Genomic DNA, 23,665 nt, shown 5'->3' on the forward strand with positions numbered 1-23,665 from the left:
TTGTAATGGTTTTCTAAACTTTAGGTTTTTTTTATAATACATATTTGAAATGGTTTTCTAAACTTTAGGTTTTTTTTCGTCTACCTACATACTTTAAGAATTGTGCCTTGCAACTGTGTAATATTATCTTATCTGTGCTTGCAACAAAAACTTGTATAGTTTAAAACGTCTACATAAACGTTAACGACATTCATACTGTTATATTGCGAAACGGGAACAGGAAACAAAATGCTTAAATATCATAAAAATTTCATTTTGTACGGTGAACTCGAATACTTCTGCCTTTTGTGTAGTGAAACTTTTTTGATTGTAGAAGAAGTCGAAAAACACTTACGGTGGGAAAATCACAGGAAACTATTAAAGAATCAAATTCTTTTTCCGAAATTGAAAAAAGACTCAATTTATAAGGTTTGTAACACAGTTAAGACTATTTTTTAATAAATTTCAAACTCACTATACAATTCCACACTATTTTTTACTTACAAATATTTTTGTGTCTTACCTTACAACTTTTTCAGTTTTTGATTATTTTTTTTACTCAAAAGCTGATGCTTCTTATGAGGCGCTATGTCAATTATATCCATATAATACCAGTAATTTTAAGTTACATAGTTAGTTATATTGCGATTGAAGTAGGTTTTTTCGTGGACTGAATATAGAATGGTGGATCTCATTACGCTAGCACCGTATGTGCTCGCAGGGCGCGCGATAGATATAGGTACCTACTCTGATCTGTAGTTAGCTCGCGACAAATTCACCAGGAATTAATCAGGATAGTTTTTTATTCAACTATATATATCTATGAAGACAGTACCTATATAATGTTACTTGTATAGCGTAGGAGGAAGCTTTAACATTATTATCACTAAAAATTGAGGCTGATTGTACAAATCGAGTCTCGGCATTTATTGTTTTGTTATTTTATATGTCCTACGTACCTATAAACGTAAAAAATACGACAAAGTCTGTGAGGATGGCTGGATATTTGACTCCTTTATGCAAAAGTTACTGGAAGGATTCGAATGAAATTTGGTATACAGATATATCATGTCCCAGGTTAGTAGGTAGTAGGTATACAGAATATTTTACACCACAATTGGATATTGCTATAGTAATTTAATAAATTAATTTATTAGCACTAATAAATTTTATTATCTTTATAGGTGCTTGCCATAATTAATGTAACTTATATAAAAATATATTTCAGATTGGGGACAATTTCTATTGCGAACTATGTAACCATTTGTCGCCAGATATTACAAATATTACAACTCACGTTAATGATGATAAACACAAAAGAAATAAATCGTCTAAAACCCCTACTCCCACCACTTTCGTAGAGTGCAAACGGGATATTGATACAGGATTTATAATAGTTCACGATATAATAGTAACTATTGAACAATGGAATGCTTTAATTGGTCTGAAAAATTGCATGATGTGCGATACTGTAGTAGAATTGAAACGAGCAGATGAGCACCTGCTTAATCCTGAACATGTCATAAAGTTGATACAATCTCGCGTAATTATGGAAAATGACGATAGATGTTATAGAAAGGTAAGTATACACAAATATAAATTTCAACAAGAGTCGAATACCAAATGTACTTTTGATTTAAAATAATTTTACTGTGAATGGATATAGAATCTATCTATGTAGCCTTTTGGACTCATATTTTGACAGTTAGAAAATATTAACTATAGATACTTATCTATAGTACCTAGGTATCTGTTCAGTAATTTCACTAACACATTAAGTTCTGTACTGTACTTATAAAGGACGGCCTGCACCTACCGCCTACTGTTATCAATTTACAACAGAATTGAAATCGGGAAGTGAAGAATGCAATATAAAATTATTTCTTTTTTATAGTATGATTCATTTGAAACGTATTTAGTACTAGCTGTTCCCGCGACTACGTACGCGTGGAATTTAACTTTATTTTTCTAAAATAAAAGTAGCCTACGTAACTCCTTATTACGTCAGCTACCTGCCAAAAAAGACCGGTTAAAATCGGTCCAGCCACTTCAGAGATTAGCCGGAACAAACAGACCCACATATAGACAGACAAAAATTATAAAAAAAAATATTTTGATATATTTACCATATATAAGTACATATATTCATATGCATGTAGTAAAAAAACGGTTATTTCAATATTACAAACAGACACTCCTATTTTATTTATATATATAAATAATGGTATTTAGCCATAAGGTTTTTTTTTAAGGATGATAATGGAATGGTGCACCCTCCTGCGCTAACGGTTTACGCTAGCGGGGCACCATGGCTCCTTTGTTATAAATAGATGGAGACCATATTAGGCGAATCCTATAGGCATTAAGTAAAGCCTAATATACCTCTACCTTTAGGTATCTCAGGCTTTACTTAGGGTTAGCAATACCTGACAGGTCAAATTAAGGATTGAGGTCTTGAGAAATTATGTAGTTAGGTGTGAAATGCCTATGTAAATTAACAGGTAAATATTTACGAATATAGTACCTACCTTGTATTTTCAGATAAATGCAGATATCAACTATTGTTTCATTTGTAAGATAATTGTCAAAACATCTGATCTAAATGACCACTGGGACTCAGAAATACATTGTTCAAATAAAACATCCAGTATTACAAGGACCTCAAAAGCGACAGAAACGAAAACAACCAAGGAAATATATCGCACCACGGAAGCAACTAAAAGGATGTTGGACCTGCAAAAAATGTTATATGACATCAATTTACAGAATAAAACGGCCACCTGCAAGTTTTGTAATAAAGTCATTGTTTTCAACGGTAGAGAAATGTTGAATCACCAGAAAGAACATATAGATGAGCTACGTGATAAAGACGATTCGAGCGAAATGTTAGAGATCATTGTAGACAATATTAATTCTAGCGCTTCCGAGGACTCAAAAGAAGAAGTGAAAATTGGCGAAATCGACCATGGCCAACGTAGGCATAAATTATCGCTGTACGGAAAACAACATTACATTAAACTAACTCCAGGTGGCGCTAAGGGTTATTGTCACTTGTGCAATATTTACATGTCGAGTCATATAACGGTATTTAGGCAACATACGCGAGGGTATATTCATAAGGGTCATTTGGAGTATAAAGGCCTTAAGAAAAGTACAAAGCACGAGAAACCAGATTGTAACACTAAATCACTGAAGAGCTATTTGAAATGTCTTTTTTATGCTCATTCTATAAGAACATTCTGGATAAATAAGGAATTTAGTGTGAATGCTCATAGTTTTATTCTTGTGGCCCCCGTACTAAGTAATCCTCACTATTTGAAAACTAAATGCTATGCGTGTGACGTAGAATACACGCGAGGGGAAGATGTGGAGCATTACAAAAGTATAAGACACAAGACTAATTTATTGGATGCTGAAGTACTTACATATTTGAGAGGTGAATTTATAAGAGAAGTAAGTAGATACTTAAATGACTTATTATGTATAGAATTCAATACTGTCATGACTGTAATCCTAGATGGGGTAGTCAAAGGCATTGTAGATTATCTATTATAATATATTATTTTTAATTTATTGTCATTCGTTGTGAATGTGATATGTGTTTCTTGGGGGAAGAGTCTTAATATCTTATAAATGTTATCTAATGTGGTTTTTTAAATTTCAGATTCGCAACGATATGTATCACTGTGGGTTTTGCAATCGATTATTCCCATACTGGGACAACCTGAAGCGACATCTGCGTAGTTGGCGGCATAAGGAAATGAAGAAAGACAAGATTGCGGCATCCGATTTGGCTCGAAAATGGTATAAAGAAAATGTGCTAACTGTTATTAGCACTAATCCTGACATAATGTACATGCAGTTTTTAGACTTACCGATTTTTTATTGATGCCTTCTAATTTGTCAGCGAAGTTATATTTTATTTTAATAGATAATACAGTATGTTGTCTTTTTTTTAAAGTAGATTTATTTTTATTTTTTTTTTTTATGCTGAGGCATTTTGTTTTTCCACAAAACCAATATCAAACAATGTCTTACCAACAAAAATAATCAATATCCGATAAGAACATTACGAAAATATTGATTCATAGTTATTTACTATTTCTATATCATTTGTTTATATGTTACACTACATCAGAGTACATGTTTAATGCTAGTACAAAATTGTTATTAATTAAAAAACATAAACAGAAAATTGTTTTTATTTATGGTTTTTTAAGTTATGTCTATGTACATACATTTGATCCAGGCCATCTTTACCACAGAACAGGGAGGTACTCTTAAAATATTGCATGCCTGCATATTGTTTACTTATTTATATTTACAATTAAGAGATGAGTCATCATAGATTCTTAGAACAGATTGCCACTATTTCTTTTTACCTATCTGGTGGGTACCAGAGAAATTCATTGTTTAATAGCAATTCTCATTTTAGCAATGTTCAAGATTGTACAAATAATACTTCTAATCATTTCAGTCAACTCCACAAATTAGTTTGTTTGGATATGTATAACTCACCAATTTTAGTACCCAAATCTTTGTAAACCAAACAAGTTAAATGGTGAGATAAAAATACACAAAAAGACTTGTACATAAATACAGTGACTTCTAATAGCCGAGTCGCTATTAGAACAATAATATTATTAATTTTCTCTATACTAATAGTAAAGATACTTATAACATAACACATTTAGGACTTATTTCTAAGATTCTGATGGTATGTTACTGAAATAAATGTCAAACCATTGCGGATAGTGTGATAATAATAAGATTAAGTCATTTTCAGACTTTTCATGCAATTTTCGAAGATAATTCACAGTTGCATTTATATATTGTTGTTTTAAAGGTTCAGGTAAACTAATGACATCAAAATCCATTAATAGAACTAAATGATTCAAAGTCAAAGGGTATAATGAACTTGTTGTTCCACCATTTTGTTTTTTGATATGTTTGATAAACTTTGGTACAAATATTTGTATTTGAGAATCAAAATTTGTCATAATAAATACAAAATTTAGAACGCCTGAACATATTTGAAAACAAATGGGCGATGAACACTTCTTGATTAACTCTATGATACAAGTATTATTAGAGAATATGTCCCCCACAGCAATATCTCTGTCTGTTAGTATTGTGTGACAAATATTAAGTAAAGTTTTCTCAATTTCAGGTTTCATTTTTATAGCTATATCATCAAATAATTTTATGTTAAAATCTCCAGGCAATTTACCATTCCATAAGTCTCGTATAATACACATATAATTTCCATTTCTGATATGCCAATGAATTATGTCTTTTGAGAGCATATCAAGGTAAACACCATTGTCATTTAAATTTATTAATGCTTGGATTATATCTGGGTTAAATGTGGACTCGTAAATGGGATCTATATTTAAGTCTTTGAATCTTCGTATTAAAAAGGCGTCAAGTTGTCTATCTGTGGTCTGAGCAGTACTGGATTCAAGCAAATGTTTCTCATAAAGTTCAGTCAGAGATTCCACATCGCTCTCGTCAATGTTTACATGATTTTCCGGTTCTATTTTGCACATTTTTCTTATGTTTTCAAGTATAGACAGACGTAAATTATTATTAATGTTTGAATTTTGTTCAGAAATCTTGAGAATTTTTACGAAACTTCTTGATAGAGCTCGAGATACGTTACGATCAAGTAGTGGATTTTTATATGTAAACAAAGGACACACTTCATTATTTGATTTAATTACTTTCTCTATTAGCTGATTATTCATATTATATAAAATATCTTATATGATTTATAAGTTTAATAAAACCTATAAATAATACACGAAAGTATAATGCACTTTTTTTAAATATTATTAAAAATATTCAATAGTGTTTAACAACAACAAACAATGAGCGTCAAATCGATTCTTCTATCGTCTTCAAAACATGTGATCTGTGCTCAACATTCATCTGAGAATACCTAATCTGTGTAGGATAAAAATTTTGATTGTCAACGTCAAACAAACTAGAAAATAAAATATTGCGGTTTTTTTTACTTTTAAAACATCTTCGATTTTATTTTTATTACAATCAGAGTCTTATGAAACAGAAATAGCACTGACATAAAACATCATAAAAAAATTATGTGTGTTTTTCTATGAGCATTATTCCTTCTGCCATCTATCGTGGAGTAGTGAAGTACAGTTTTGTAGGTAATATTATACGTACGATACGTACCAGATAATAGATGGCAATAGTGACACCACTGCTAACTATAATTTCTTTACATATATTTATGACACAATTTTTTTAGTAAGCAAAATATTATACAACTGGAAAGATTTTAACTTTAACAGTCTATAGCAGATACAGAATGACTTTGTTGTGGAGAAACAGAATTATTTATTTTTGGTATTCGCCTATATGCATAGATATTGCAGGCTTTTGTAAAGTAGGTAGCTACTTAAGTACCTAGATAATATTTGAAATTGATGATTCTTTTAAATAGAAAAAAAAATTCGCGTAGACAGTTAGTAAAATTTGTATAGATATGGTGAACATATTAAAGGCTGACAAATAGATTCTTCTACCCTGCACTGCCTGGAAATTGGCAACAATTAATCATGGACAACGCAAGATTAATTTCTGATGCAGGTAGTATGTACTCTTTACTAGTTGCTTTTCGTAATTATCTAAGGCGTAACTCCATACAATACTTGTCTATAAGTATTGTAGTCGGTATCTACATAGGTAGGTACCGTAAGTATAAAAACCCGTTGTTAATAAAAAATAAACTATATATAGGTATCTAAGTAATACTTACTTAAATTATAATCAATATTTTATTTATGTTTTGAACGAATATTAAAAAAAATTTTTTTTTGCATTGCATAGGTTTACTTAAATATGTCACATTTCTTCTAATACCTATTCTTAATGATATTGCTACCTTGTAATTAGCATGGTGATTAAATATTTAATATTTGATTGTATACGTATAAATAAATAAACTAATTAAATTAAGGTAAATGTATTTTTTTTATATACCTAAGTAGGTAGGCAAGCAATAAAAAAGAATCTAGGTAAGTCAGTCCATCATAATGACCAACATCTGAGAACCCATTAATACCAATAAAACACTTTTTTATTAAAATAACATACATTAAGCACTGAAAAAACAATTAGGTAGAGTAGGCACGGTCATAGAAACCTCTAACAATGGCGGGGCTCCTAATTAGAAAACTTAATTAAATTACTGCAAAACGATCTTAAATAAACAGACATTCCCAACTTCCCCTTTTATATTGCAACGTTGTTAAAATTGTTGAAATGGCCCGGCATAGGGCCTTACGTGGGGGCGAGATGGAAGTTGAGGTGTCTCGTTCACGGGCGGGGCCAGCTCATGGTATGGCCCACGTATTTAGATTCTCTCTATGTGAGGTCTTGATCGTAATTTATTAAGCGGCCCCACAAATACAAACTTTCGAAATACACCATTCAACAAATAGCTACGTGAATTATTAAGTCGTTCCAATGACTTTTTTGTCCAATCTCTTTCGGTATAACGGTGTAAATTTTTTACTAATTAAGATATCTACTAGATACTTATTACTCATGTTGATGTATGTTTTCTAATAGTTTTGTGCACGATTTACGATTGAACACTTTCGTAGAATTAGTATATTTTTTTGGAATTATTTTACGTCATTTATTTTTATAGCGCAATCGTGATGACTGAGCTATTTTAAACTATTTGTATGGACATAAGAAATTTTTGAAAGTTTAATGGTAATGCTTAAAGTGTCGGATGTTTTTATAATTTTGTACCAAAATATAAACTCGACGACTTCGTGATATCTATATTTCAACGCACCATTGCGTTGAAATATAGATATCACGAAGTCGTTAGTTAGTAATTCAAGCATCAGAATTACCTATGGTAGGTACTTACCTATAGTTACAATTATAAAATATAGATAATGTAGACAAACTGAGCCCCCAACTTTGGCACTTATTATACTTTTTCTTATTAAACTTTTTTTACATTTCATATTACAAAAAATCATTTGGAATAAAAAATAAAAAATCTATATTTTTAGTGAAGATTACAACAACACATAAGTAATACGATTAGGTGCACCAAAATATTAAGACATTACTAACATCAGTATTCCCAAATAGGTACACATTCAAACAGTCAAATATTCTAACAATAATTGTTTTTCTCATACATCTTCAATTAGGTTATCTACTAGTATTCTAATTGTATAGGTACGCTTATACGAAGCACCGATGAAGGACGATAAGATGACTTTGAGGTCAGCTAGTCCATCGTGACAGATTCATCAGAAATTAACTGTACCTAATAATTTCCAAGGAAAATCGCTTGGAAGTTGACCTGACATGGACCTGAGAAGTACCTATATATTGCTAGCAGTGGGGTCCCTATTCCCCATTACTAACAATCCCAGGTAACAACGTTGCATACCTTAAACTATAGGTAGGTACATTGTATTTATCAAAACTTTACTTAACAAAATTGGACATAAATTAGGTGCCATAAAAATAATAGGCTTGAAGATTTATTTCATTGCAATAGACAATAAATCAATAATAACTCCGTTTTGGCAATTATATTTATGTTTTTGAATTTACAATAAAATAACAAGTGAAAATACCAACAACTATTGAAAGTATAGTTAAAAATTATAACAGATAGGTAGGTATAGGTAGGTAGATATATACCTTTACAGACTTTCAATCACTTGAAAATGTTGACATTTACACATAGGAGTAGTTCCTCCGATATAAACATATTAAGTGAAAAACTAATATAAAATTTTGAAATTTCTGCGATGATGTATTAGAACAATTGTTTGGATGGAGGACAATGGAATTATGTACCTAAAAATGTTACTGCGACAACTTTAGACTTTCGGGAAAAATGGAACCAGTTGAAAAAAAATGATGAGCTGAGTAAGGCCAGTTAGCCGTCAAATCCACCAGGAATTAACCACTATGATTTCCAGGCATAACCACGTTGAGGTCGACCTTACATGCTACACTGCAGACGTTACATGTTTGACAGTTATAGGTTTATAGATAAGAAATTTATGGTAACATAAATAAATTTTTAGATTTAATCTCTCTGCGAATGATAAGACTCTATCAAAAAGACATTACAATGATGTAGAGATAACATTAGGTACGTTCTCTACTGCAATTATTTTAAAAGCAAATCTTAAAGATCACGTCACCTATTTGCCTATTGTTTGTCATCATTCGAATCACTCGATATGATCGGTCCGTCAACACGTCCGAATGATTGATTGCGCGCTTTACCGCACCGTGACTATAAAGCCCATTACACACGGCCATCAAACAAAAGAATTGGCTCCAATGATGACCGAAAGCGTGCGAAAGTGTCGTGCCGTCAACGATGATTGCCAATGATTACGGGTGACGCAATTCGATGAACTTTCGATGCCTAAAATGGTTTGGAAATAATAGAGGGTGAATTGAAGATGGTAATGTGATCTGTAGCTGCGACAACTATATACTTAGGTTTCAAGGCAGAAAAGGACAAAAAGGTCATATGTAGGTCATAATGTAGGTGGTAGGTATATCTAAATTAATCAAGAACGTACGAGGAACTTAGAAAGGCAGCTATCCGTCCCCGGTCTGAGAGGCAGACCAAGGACGGGTGATGATGTATTTGCTAGGGACATAACAGAGAGCGTGGTCTCTGAGGATTATTTCTGAGACAGGATAAAGTGTGGGAGAAAAACCAGGAAAACTGACCCCACCACCATGTGATATATATAGCTAGGAAGGGAGAGAGAGAGAGCTCCTTCTTCTTTGTACCACCCCACTTCATGTAGAGTCGACTCTCCTAATTTCAATAAATTTCTTCATTCTTTTCATCTTGACACATTCCTTGGAATTCTACAAATACTTATTACAAAACCAAATCAATACTGCCGTTTTAGTTTTAGTGAGACTAACAAACATTTTTACATATTTAAATCTCTAGAAGCATAGCCTTCCTAAAAATGGATATAAAGTTAAGTATGATGAGTATAAAAGTTATAAAAAAAACTAGTTCGAATTTCACAACTAATCCTTTATTTATATAGTGTACCTAGATCTTAAAGTTCAAGATTTCATGTGAATAAAAAAATACAACCATTTCAGAAATTTCAGGTGTGTCTTTATATTTATAAAGTGTATTTTTTAAATTAGATATAATCAATATCGATATATATGTACGTTTCTAATATAACGAGCAATCGACTTCAGATTACTTACATCAGCATCGATATCATCATTTCATTATTTTTTAATAACTACTTAAGGACGGGATTACTATCTATAAGAATTCAGCTGTTCTGTAAATGCACTATATACATCTGCATATCTAATTGGTAATTGAATCAACGCGAATGTAGGAGTAGGTAATTAAATAGTGTTGAAAAATGAAGCTTATAATAGCATAATAACAAAAAAATGTAGTGTAAGACTGATTTCTAAGTCCATCGAATTTATTTATACCCTTTTCTATATGCCAGTCCTACCGTCCATTTGTCCTACTAAAAACAACATAAATATCAGTAAAATAATTAATGTGCTCAATGTATTTTAATCTCGTCAATGAATGATTAATTTCTGTGCAGGACTCGTAAAAGATGGAGAGACCCATGAATTGCTGCAATTTTAATATTGTCTCATCGATTATATATGACTGTAGATCGATTTATTATAAACATTCTCATGGTAATCGAGTAAAAAATGATCCATATGTTGCAATTTAGTTCTTATGGACCGGCGTGTGTGTGCAAGCAGGACAAAATATGACGGAACGTAGTACTATACGAATCAGTTGGATGAAGCGCCCGCGTTGGGTGGCCTGCGTCTGCGCCGCTATGTGCCTGTAATGACGGGTAAACAATGATCTATTATTTTACCGCACATGCGCAAGATTGGATAGTAATTTTGCTGTACAACTCTATTGGTATTGAACTTCTCAATACAACAACCTAAGTGATAGCTTATGAAAGGCGATTGTATAAAAATACAAAATACTGATACAGTTTCACAGAGACAATCTGTGTTTTTGTTCAGTAAAAAAGGTTAATTATGACATAATTAATTGGAATCAATATACAAAATAATAATACCTAGGACAATTTAAGCATCTAAAGCTAAAAAACTAAGCCATTTAAGCTAAATACTCTATGAAGCACTAACAACTGATAGAAATACTTAGGTAACTCTTGTTTTTTTTTGTATTTATATACATACATAAAATAAAAACCCAGAACGATAAAAAAATCATGTTCATGAATACAAATATTTGTACTGTGCGAGCAACCGAACCCGCGACCATCGGAAGTGTGTGTCCTAAATTACTGATACCGTCAATCTGCAAAATAAAATATACGTATACCTACCTAAATGCAAAATTTTTCCAGTTAAATTCCATGCTTGACTTATGAATAGTACCTAGATATTTCTAGATACTACCTCTTCATAAATGTAAGAAGTAGGGGTATAGTAGCGTATAAGTAGGTCTATATACCTAATTGTACCGTATTTTATGATGTCAAAGAACGTTACTCAGTAGAGACGTAAAATAAACGACGCGTGAACCAACACTTAGTTACTAAAACTATTGGTACTACTCTTTACTACAGTAACATTACCTAAGTATCCACTTTTGAACAATTGACATTGCAGCATTTGAACCTCGAACCGTCAGACTCATCACTCAGACTTAACCTGTAAGTTTTTGTCTTCACGCCGCAAGTAGGTTCCTGTTTTTGTGAAAACTCACAAAAACAGGAGTGAATCAAAATGGGTGGTATTAAAGTAACTGCAGTAGTACTTAATTACCTAAATTATTAGGTATTGTTATGACATTTTAGGTACTTCTGTAGCATCAATCTTCGGTACAGTTGGTACTGAATATAAAAGAACAACAATTTTTTTTTGTTATTACTAACGTTTGTTTATTTATAAATTAACTCGTATTGAAATACTCACTATTCATAATAAATTGAGATAAATAAAAATCCTAGTTTATTTAGTTACTAACTTGCACAACTATGTTTGTCAGTCAATTTTTCAGTACATACTAATTAATCAATATATTTATGACTAAAGTTTCCAGTCATTAATAAATATTTTTTTAGTGTAATTTACTCAGTATTAGCACAGATAACAAATATAAACGGTTCGTAATCTCTAACCTCATTCTATCTATCGCGTCTACCAGTCACAACTATTGTAAGCCCCAAATTTCTTTTTACCTATTTAAGAATCAGTTTCGGTCCTCGTGTATGGTAAATACTTAGATATATACGTACACATCAGTACATTAATAGACTACCATAGACTACGATCGATTTGTTCAAGCGACGTGTAACGACAATAAAACATGTTATTGTTGATATTTACGGCTTACGAACACGCTACGACATTGTTATTAAAACAAATAAATACTGCAGGCGTAAACTGATATAGGGCCTTTTATAACTTCGTTTATTATGAAACATGTTTTATAAATTTATTTGATGTCGCAGCACGAATTTGTTGTACATATTTAACGCATTGCGATTCAAATAGGTATCTCTATCTATGTACCTATTAAGTATTGAAGAATTGAATCGACTTTACTATTCTTAGAATAAATTAATAAAAATTTAATATGAAAACAAATGTTTAAAACTGCAATAACAACACAACACATTTACAGAAAAATATCAGAAATATATTCAGTTCTTCCATGAGAAGTTGCCCTGAAATGGTTGATAGAACATCGATATTAAAAAAATTCAATTCATAAAAGTCACTCGCATTCACTTCGCAATCAACCCCCATCAACAGCTGGACACATTTACAAGACTCCCCCTCCCTATTTTGACGTCACATTTTTACAATTAACTATCTAGAAACAAACCGCCATTTCAAATTTACTTAATACCTAACTTTAACTCTCATTGAAAAATGAGACATCATGAAATTTATGACTACTCCTTACAGTTACACTTGTTACATAATGTCACACACAGTCGATCCCCTCCTCACCCCTAGACTAGTGATATAGTACCTAATTTATGAATGACACTTAAAATTATAGTTACACTTGCCTATTTTACCTCAAGCTTGCTTAGGCAAAAAAGGTTGTTCAAAAATACAATTATGAGTTTGTATATTACAATGGTGGCAAATCGCAAATACCTAAATGGATTAGGGAATATCGTTATAAGTGGTGTGCTTGTACATATAATCGGTTTGATTTAAAAATATTTTTTTTATATATCACACATGTGATAAAAATATCGCAAATAAATGGGAATGTCGTTGTAAGTTGTATGTTTGTTGTAAATATCTATTCGTTACTCTTGCGTATAATCAGTCATAAAAATTACTTATATCATTAGCAATGATCAACGACAATTGCTGTCATCACGTACGATTTTAAATGGAATCTACAAAGAAATCAATCACAAAACAGCCTCTTATAAATATAATATCCGAATGACCTAATTCGTTCGTTCTCCCCGTGCGGTCCCTCATTTAGTGCCGCAATAAAACCTCTTTTGACGTATCCGTGGCAAAATCCCTAACTGATATGACCCTTTACTCTGTTAAGGTGTTAAGAAAACTAGTTTGATTCACAGAAAAATGATACTTGAATGAGAATGTTATAAGGTGTATATTTATTTGTGAGTTAATTCTCGTTTATTAGAGTACAAAGGCGCCGCTGGCCACGGCGGCACCTTTGAAGCGGTGGGCTGTAATTACGTAAGAGTGTGTTCAGAATTCTCCGGTGCTCGGATATCGCAGTTCGAAGTGTGCCTCCTCTACGGATTACTAGAATCTTAGTGTTCACATATATTTAAATGAAGTACAACGCACTAAAATGGAATTTCGACAGTTATGCTAGTTTATGTTCCGCACCTTGTTTTCGGGTGCTCGAAGTTTGTACAATAGATAGGTAGATACTATACGATGTTCTTTATAATCTTTACTGGTTTTTAATGTCCTTTTACTGCATCATAAATTAATTTTAATTTACTTACATAATAATATATATAATTATATTAAAATAAGTATACGATAATCTTAACTTAGGCATTAATTATAATGACATAGGTACGACTCTTATCCCAGATGTGGTAAAGACAACTTAATCTATGATGTTGCTGACAACGTAACTTTGGACAATTAAGTTGACATGATTTGCTAGGTAAATATAATATTCTTGGATTAATTTGCTTTGTTATCGGTGTTTCAATCACTGGAGAATCAGTAAGAAGTATAAATCGACGTATAATACGTTGAATACAAATATACCCCGTGAAACGGAGGTATATCAAATATTGCATTCACCACGTGACTCGTCTACTTTTTTAATGTCGCTGCCCAACAACCCTTCTGGGATAACTGTCTTGAAGCTGTACATAACTATTTAATAAAATGGAAAAGGACAGGATGTAGAGTGTGACAGAGATCGCTAATCTGATTTAAGTAGGATCAATCCATAATTCTTGAGACTAACTTCTACATTCCGCAACCGGACATTTCTGTTAATGAATAATTAAAAGCATTGTCGTTAAGTGTGAGTTGTAACGAATTAACTACAGGGCAGCGGGTAGCGGGGCGGGGCGGGGGCGTGGTCTCGCGGTCTCACTTCAAAGAAGCCGCCGCGACACCACAAAGGGATCACTTATTGATGTGCGAGCGAGATGGAAGTGAAGAAAGTGCCAGCACGAGAGAGATGGGATATAAAAATATGTTTGTAGTAGTAATGCTTATGAACGGGTTGATTCAAGATTGTCGGAATGACGACTAGTGATGCGCTACCATTGGACTCGATAAAACGTAATTTGTCAATAGATCAATTTCGTTTTTTAATGTTTTGTGTACTCATGTATATCTAAGACACTACTATTTTATATACTAATAGAATTAAACAGCTCAGTAGTTTCCTAAGCAATGTACATTTTATTAAAATATATAAAACGAATAAAACAATAGATTGTTTTTATGATAATAGGTAATGTAGGTTTTTATTGTATGCTGAGCTCGCAATTTAGTCCGCGTGATTCAAACAAATACTCATATATACCTACATATATGGCTACATAACAACAGTATATTAAAATTATTGTTATTATCCATTTTTATTTTGTAATTATTAGATCAAAGTACAAATTTAATTTCGTCGTTACATTAATATATATAGATATGTTAATTTTCGAATTATTTTAATGCTCTTAACCATTGCTGACCTTTACAGCTATACCGACATGACCAATCCAACACGTCAAGTCAAGTCATAGTCGTAATTTAGAATTTGATCACTAGAATAACTTAATTCGATAAAATATATTGTTATTAGTTTTTATAAAAAACTAATAATTAATACCATAAGTGTGAAGACGTCCGCGCCGCGATATTCAGACAGCCCAAAAACCTCGAAATGAAACACCACATACGAGGGAAAGAGTATAATGATATAAAAAAATGGTGTTACAAAATACTGAATAATAAAATTTTACAATCGTGTATATCAATCGATGAAAACGAAATAATATCGAGTTTCAGAAATCTAACAGCGCCATCTAGTATTCATTTCGGAACTAAATTACGTAAACATTTGCATTCTACAGATGCAATCATTGTGAGATATATAACCTATTTGCTACATTATTTTTATACTAACAATACTATTTAATTATACAGATACTACATTTATAATTAATACATACTAGATATAGTGGCGCCCTCAACATTCCGCCCACCAAGAACATGCTGTTCTTCCAACAACCGCCCACCGTGCAATGTATATCTAAATTTTAATAAATATCTTTATGAAACATAAGGGTCTATTGGAAGGCGACATATCTTGATGAGTGGACGCTTAATTACAGAATTTCTACATCTTAAACTAACAACACGAATCAAACCGTCGTCTCCTGGATGTACATCAATGATTCTGGCAAGGGACCACTTCCCGGGTGGTAAATTTTCGTTCTTTACAATAACGAGATCTCCTATTTTAATATCGTTATTGTGTGTTTTTGTCCATTTCGGTCTCTGTTGAAGTCTGCTCAAATATTCGCGAGTCCATCTGTCCCAAAAATGTTGTACCATTCTCTGTACTAACTGCCAACGATTTAAACGGTTTATATTATCTGTGATGTACGATCTTTCCGGAACTATAATAGGTGGTACTCCTATCAAAAAATGACCAGGTGTTAGAGGTTGTAAATCATTAATATCATCACTAATTGGCGAAATGGGTCGAGAATTTAAGCAGGCTTCAACTTGAGCCGTAACCGTAGCCATCTCCTCATAAGTTAATGTGGTATTGCCAAGAATCCTCTTCAGGTGAAATTTAATCGAGCGCACGCTTGCTTCCCATATGCCTCCGAAATGGGGCGCATTTGGTGGGATGTTATGCCATTCAGTGCCATCTCTAGCAAGCATGTCTAAAATTTCTCCATTAACAGTGCGCAATTGTTCTTTTAACAGGGCTCGTAACTCCTTGTTACCAGCGATAAAGTTAGTGGCATTGTCGCTCCACATGTGACGGCAGTGTCCTCGTAGCGGTAAATCGTTTGAACGCAGCAATAAAATCGGCACTCTCTAAACTGCTTACAATTTCAATGTGAATGGCCTTTGTTGCCATGCAAATAAATATACATAGATAACCCTTAGACGTTTTACAACCTCGACCCTTAGATATACGCAAGTCCACAGGTCCAGCAAAATCAACTCCGCTATGCAAAAAGGGTCTTGTGGGTGTTACTCTTTGGGGAGGTAGATCGGCCATTAATTGTGTACCAATAGTTGCACGGTGTCTGGCACAGATAACACATCTATGCACTTCTTGCTTAATCATTCTCTTGACACCGAGAATCCAGTAATTCTGTCTCAAGAAACTTAGCATGAGAGTTGGACCCCCATGTAAAGTTTTTTTATGTGCATTTGCGATAATTAGTTTGGATAAATAATGACAATCGGGCAAAATTATCTGATGTTTCGCTTCTTCAGGAATATTAGCGTGTCGTAAACGACCTCCGACTCTTAATATGCCGTTTTTATCTAAAAATGGACTAAGAGATCGCAGATTGCTGTATTGTTTTACAGCTTTACTGTCCTTAATACTCGCTATATCCTTAGAAAATTCTTCTTGCTGACATATAAGGATGCATGCTTTCAATGCATTGTCTAATTCTTCAGCTGTTACATATTTTGGGAATTTGTTTATCCTTATCTGTCCGAAACGTTTACAAAGTGCTATTACTCTCTGTAGTCTTGTCACTGTAGAAAATCGTGTAAATATTTCTGAAAAGTTATTCTCTATCTGTGTTGTAAATACTTTTACCGGTCTTTGTTCTATTTCTCCTTCTTTCAAATCTGGTAGGGTTATCATATGTTGTATAGTATCTCTTCTCAGCCATTCTGGCCCTTTCCACCATAATGTCTCTTTCTTTAACTTAGATGCAGTAACTCCTCGAGATGCTAGATCAGCAGGGTTCTCCTTGGATGGTACATGAAACCAATGATGACCAGGTAATGAGGTTATTATCTCAGATGTCCTATTTGCCACAAATGTCTTCCATGTGCTTGGATGTTTCTGTAGCCAAGATAATACGACGTTCGAGTCAGTGTATGCATAAATGTGCTGTCTTGGTATATTCAAATGTTCTGCAATCTCAATAAGCAGCCGTGTTAATAAGACCGCTCCACATAACTCCAAACGTGGCAACGATATAGTTTTTACAGGAGCCACCTTAGTGCGAGCTGAAATTAAATGAATATGGATTTTATGGGTAGAATCTGTAACTCTTGCATACACTACTGCCCCGTATGCTACAGTGGAGGCATCTGAGAATCCATAAAGTTCTAGTTTTGTATCTAAACTAGTTGTATTTAACCATCTCTCTACAGTAATATCAGATAAACAGTGTAATTCTTCTCTGAACTTGAGCCAATTATATGCCAAGTCACTAGGCACTTCTTGGTCCCAGGTTACACCAGTAAGCCATAGCTTCTGCAAAAAAATCTTACCAATGATGATAACTGGCGCAAGCCATCCCATTGGATCAAATAATTTGGCTACATCTCGTGCAATAGATCTTTTTGTCACTGGAGATGATATATCTGGAATATCTACTGAATACTGAAACTCATCTTTTGTTCTGTCCCATACTATTCCTAATGTTTTAATTGTACCTTCCAGTTGAAACTCTAACTCAGTAACTTCATCATCTGCTTTTCTCATATAACTTAGAAGCTCTGTATCATTAGTATTCCACTTCTGTAACTGAAACTTGCCAGCAGCCATTAATCCATTCATCTCATCATAAATCTTTTTAGCGGTTTCTATTGTATCTGCACCTGATAATAAGTCGTCCATATAAAAATCTGTAGTTGTAATTTTTGAGGCCAAGGGATACTTATTCGTCTCCTCCTTTGCAAGCTGATGCAGTGTTTTTGTCGCTAAATAAGGAGCGCTGGCAGTACCGAAAGTGACTCTGGTCATTCTATAATGTTTAATGTCTTCAGTAGAATTGTTTCTCCAAAGGAGACGTTGATAATTTGAACTTTCTTCGTCAACTTTAATTTGCAAATACATTTTTGTAATGTCGGCCACTAAACAGATCTTGTGGTATCGCCATCGTAGAATGATGTGGCGTAAATCTGGTTGAAGACGAGGACCAACCATGAGACTATCATTGAGTGAAGTTCCGTTTTTGTATTTACACGAAGCATCCATTACAACTCTCACTGTCGTCTTTTTCGGATTAATCACGGCATGATGAGGTATATAAACAGCTGTTGGTATCTGTCGATCATGTTCCTCAACTATCTCTTCCATGAAATCTAAATTTAGGTACTCCTTCATGACATGACTGTATTGTTTCATTAAATCAGAATCTTTTGTAAATCTCTTCTCCAATTGTATCAGTCGTCCTTCAGCTATATCTCTCGATGATCCATATTGACAAGGTGGATTTGCTTCTTTAAATGGTAGGCGTACTATAAATCTACCACTTTTATCTCTAGTATAAGTCTCCTCATACATTTTCTCACATCGACTCTCCTCTTCAGTAAGAATCTTCTCATGTTTAGAATCAGATTCCATCTCCCAAAATTTTTGTAGTAAATTATCCTCAATTGTTAGATGCATACTAGTCGTGATTTTGTAGCTTTGTATAGTCTCCTCATTGTGCAACCGGCCTAACAAAATCCACCCGAGGTATGTATTTTGCGCTATAATGGTACCACGGGGGCCTTTTCTTAATCCTTCTTTCAGGATCTCACTGTAAATTTCTGCACTCAACAGGATATCAACCTTCCCAGGTGTGTCAAAGTATGGATCTGCTAAATCCAAGTTGTGCAGATGTAGCCAGTTCTGTTCGCGTATTCGTTGAGCAGGTAGTGCCCGAGTAATCGACTTCAAAACAAACGCCTGTACTGGTACAGTGAAGTTTGAATCATATCTCGATTGTGCAACGAATGTAACCATGCTAGTGGATGTGAGACTTGCTTTGTCATTGTCGCCCAGTCCATTAATTGTGCATCTGACTGTAGTTTTAATCCAAGGAACTGTGCAGCGGACTCCGTTATAAATGAACCTTCGGATCCCGGGTCTATCAGAGCACGCAAAGAATATGTAGTCCCATTTGTTGTATGAATTTTAACCAATGCTGTGGCCAACAGCACATTTTTGGTCATTTCCTGGTCCGCGTAATGGGCCACTACATTGTGTTCGACTGGTGTTGTAGCTACTTCAGGTTGTCTATTATCTCGTATGTGTGAACTTCCTCCTGCATCTGGAGAAAGATGATCTGAGGTGTTTCCTTCGGGGTGAATAAGTGAATGGTGTTTCTTACCACATCTCCGACATGTAGACCTTTGTTTGCATTTGTCAACGGTATGATACGGAATCAAACAGTTGTAGCATAATCTGTTCTGTTCCACGAAGCGTTTGCGATCAGTATATGTAAGGTGGGCAAATTCCTTGCATTGATATATAAAGTGATTCCCGTGACAATATTTACAACTAGTTTTGAAGGTCGTGTGAAAGGTGTTAGTAGTTGCCTTGTACTAGGAATTTGACATGGTCTTTGTGGATTCCAACATCTCAAGAGTGCGAAAACGTGACTCAAGGTAGCTGCATAATTGTTTAAATGTCGGCAAGCTATTACCGTCGTCTTCTAGACTGATTTGTTGTTCCCATAAACGGATAGATTCTGGATCTAACTAGAATTGCATCCCAACTCAAGGTGTATACTCCAATATTGTTCAATGCACTTAGACATTCATTTGTTGTGTCAAGCAGGTTTTTAATAGTTCCTGCTGATTCTGTAGATAGCGACTTTTGTGACAGTAATCTTTTTAGAATAGATGTGACGATAAATCGTTTATTATTATATCGCTTTTGTAATATCACCCACGCATCTTCATAATTAGCTTCACTTATGGGTATGTGTTTTAATAATGTTGCTGCTTCTCCACTCAGACTCAGACTTAAGATAATGTAGTTTTTTACGTCCATAAGTGCTGAATTTCGATGAATAAGCGACACAAATAAATCATGAAATGGTATCCACTCGGAATATTTTATAAATACGGGAATATTAATATGGGGTAATTTTAATTCCGGAGCCATAGCTGTATGCTTTCGACTGAGACGACGTGGTCTGATTACTATCTGAAGTCGGATTAGGTGAACAAAATGTCTTAAGAATCTCCTTCATCTCACATTTAGCAGCAGTAAAAATATCTTCAGTTAAATCATAAATTTATTCTTTATGTAATCTGATTCATGTATATTAATCTCAGTGGTTATCATCAATATTTGATGATTTTGTTTAAAGTTGTTCCATAAATCTTCTAACAATTCTAATTTTACTTGAGCGTATGTTTCCGTCAGTCTAGCTTTAGGTGTTTTCTTAAAGTTTTTTAAAGCCTTGTCTAATTGTTTATGTAATTCCATTTGTGTTTTAATTAAATTCGCCATGTTAAATTATCACAAAATAAAGTCCAAATGAAATATTCACAAAAACAATTTACTAATCAGAGAAAACACAAAATGTCATTTAAACAGTATATTTTAAAGTCCTTGCAATGTAACACGAATTATTCTAAGTCTCTGACAGATGCATATGGTTACAAGTTAATAAAATATTGCTATATTTCAAAGTTCCAAAACACTCAAATTTCTAAAGTTATTAGGAGTATCAAATTTTCTATTTGATTAGAAGAAATTATTCAATGTTTTTAGGAGTATTCAAATTGCAAGTTTTTAGGATTATTAAATTTTAAAGTTTTTAGGAATGTCTACTAAATTTTTTACTACAAAGTTACTTTTAATCACTTTTAATTCACTAAGTTCCACTTTTAATTATTTTGTACTCACTGTTCTTTAAATATCCAAAGTCCTTTGTCACTTTCAATCACTTATCCACTTTTGTCACTTTTACTTTTTCTTCACTTAACTGTTTTTCTTCATTTTACCTTTTACTGTCTAAACACTACGACGCGATATTAAGCGAACGCGATTTTTTTTAGAATCCGGCTCGAAGGACCAAATGAAGACGTCCGCGCCGCGATATTCAGACAGCCCAAAAACCTCGAAATGAAACACCACATACGAGGGAAAGAGTATAATGATATAAAAAAATGGTGTTACAAAATACTGAATAATAAAATTTTACAATCGTGTATATCAATCGATGAAAACGAAATAATATCGAGTTTCAGAAATCTAACAGCGCCATCTAGTATTCATTTCGGACTAAATTACGTAAACAACATTTGCATTCTACAGATAATCATTGTGAAATATATAACCTATTTGCTACATTATTTTTATACTAACAATACTATTTAATTATACAGATACTACATTTATAATTAATACATACTAGATATAGTGGCGCCCTCAACAAAGTTGTGACATATTATTTTATTACACAAAGTTACCAACAAGCATAACTAATAATACTAATGAATACGAATACTGTAATTTGTCAATATCGATATCATTTACTACATTTAAAATAATGAGTACATCACTAGCAATAAATCTGAACCGCTAAAGAAGCTTACGTCACTGACGTATTGTTTATAAATCAGAGACCGCCTCATAATCTCAAGCCGACAGTATTACACAACCAATTTATATACTACCCACATAATAATCATGTTTTGTATAAAACAAAGGCCTCCGAAATTTAGCCGGGTTAACCTGTCAGTGGGAATTGAAATTAAAATAGCCAGGCAGTATTGTACTCGTCTTATTTTAGTTTGATAAAAGCTCACTTTAATAATTTCCGGATTTTTGTTTTCTTGACTACTGATAAAGATTTAAGAATAATTTAAATAGGATTAATTGTTAAGTAGAGTGTTTTTGTTGCAATTATGTATAAATGATGTAGATTCAATGTAATGTAAATGTGTTATTTTTTTATATTTAAATGATGTAGATTCAATGTAATGTAAATGTGTTATTTTTTTTTATTAAAACTGTTTCTAAACAATGTCAAGTATTTTTTTTATTGTTGGCCATTAGGACTATTCAGAAGTAGCACATATTTTGTACTTTACAGATCAAAAGAGATGTAAGAGTCGTTGACGTTAGAATCTTCTGAGGGTAAAACCAGTATAGGTGCGCCACTTTTTGAAATTGCCTCCTAATTTTCCTTTTTTCATTTGTATAGGTATTCTTATCCTTGCAAAGGTTGCAAGCTTCTGGTATAACGGAAGCGAGTGACATATGAACTTTTGACACCAGATGGCGCCACTAAAATGTACAATGTAGGTATATATTTTATCATTTGAATATAGTAATTAATTTACTTAAATATTTGCTCATTTTAACTAATTTAGGTCGAATAATAGTAGGTATAGATAGCTCGAAAAGGGGTATAGGTATCGATGCATGAACATAGTTATATGTGAGGACACATTCACATACAATATTAATACCGAATACCTTATTAGTTAATGGTCATCAATTTATTTCCATAGGTTACACTCATTCACTACAATAATTCCTATAGTTGGAAAAAAGTTAAAATAAAAATTGCAGCGGCTCAATAGTGTAATGGTCTCACAAGAGACGTGCCTAATTCGATAATTAACAGGTCCAAGCCATTAAATCGAATTATCTATGACACGTTCACTCAGAAGAGAAAGATAACTACTCATTAGATGTAATATGACCAAAATTGTTAGATCTCTTAAGGGAGGACTAATCGCCCCTTTTTCGTCTCGGTGTTGGGGATCAGGAGACGACAGATGGATCAGGTAATAGTGGTATCGGGTTAATAGAGAGACTGCTGATTCACGTAGGTAGACACCTCGGTGTATCAAAGTGGTAACGGCTCGGTAGAGTTCTCACGATCGCGAAATTGATAAAGACGTTAGAATTCTTCAATACGATATTGGAGTAGTGAGAAAGAAAAATAAAAAGTGTTTTTATTATTTAATTATATATTAAGGTTTATAAATACCTACTTGTCTAAATGGAACGGTTAAATATACGTTTGAGTATTAGATGAATCTGTTAGATTTAGATAACAAATTTTTAGGAGACCGTCACTAAGTTAAAAATGTACTTAGTTGTTGTAACCTCATAGTACTTAGGTATTAAAATAAGGAAATATTTATTTTGTTATTTGCACAAAGTTTTTTATGC

General features: G+C 33.1%; 2 protein-coding genes across 2 annotated transcripts; one reads left to right on the plus strand and one right to left on the minus strand.

Annotated features, from left to right (window-relative positions):
• Positions 1-228: 228 nt before the first annotated feature.
• Positions 229-3,907, plus strand: LOC131843230 (uncharacterized). The gene is made up of 4 exons (XM_059191839.1): positions 229-408; positions 1,208-1,558; positions 2,521-3,432; positions 3,644-3,907. Exons 1-4 carry the CDS (start codon positions 229-231, stop codon positions 3,866-3,868), a joined length of 1,668 nt encoding a protein of 555 aa, XP_059047822.1. The 3' UTR covers positions 3,869-3,907.
• A 12,606-nt stretch (positions 3,908-16,513) lies between these two features.
• LOC131843240 (uncharacterized) lies at positions 16,514-19,486 on the minus strand. Its single transcript, XM_059191848.1, has one exon. It carries the CDS (start codon positions 19,484-19,486, stop codon positions 16,514-16,516), a length of 2,973 nt encoding a protein of 990 aa, XP_059047831.1.
• Positions 19,487-23,665: the final 4,179 nt, after the last annotated feature.

The sequence above is a fragment of the Achroia grisella genome, unplaced genomic scaffold (assembly GCF_030625045.1).
Source record: "Achroia grisella isolate CSIRO2021 unplaced genomic scaffold, CSIRO_AGI_Agris_v1 utg2906, whole genome shotgun sequence".
NCBI classification, from domain to species: domain Eukaryota; kingdom Metazoa; phylum Arthropoda; class Insecta; order Lepidoptera; family Pyralidae; genus Achroia; species Achroia grisella.

Bases quoted from the DNA above. Each gene is read 5' to 3' on its own strand.
- LOC131843240 (XM_059191848.1), bottom strand. From the start codon at position 19,486: ATGGTTACATTCGTTGCACAATCGAGATATGATTCAAACTTCACTGTA.
- LOC131843230 (XM_059191839.1), top strand. From the start codon at position 229: ATGCTTAAATATCATAAAAATTTCATTTTGTACGGTGAACTCGAATAC. The intron at 409-1,207 runs GTTTGTAACACA...AATATATTTCAG, and splicing joins AAAAAGACTCAATTTATAAG to ATTGGGGACAATTTCTATTG. The intron at 3,433-3,643 runs GTAAGTAGATAC...TTTAAATTTCAG, and splicing joins GAGGTGAATTTATAAGAGAA to ATTCGCAACGATATGTATCA.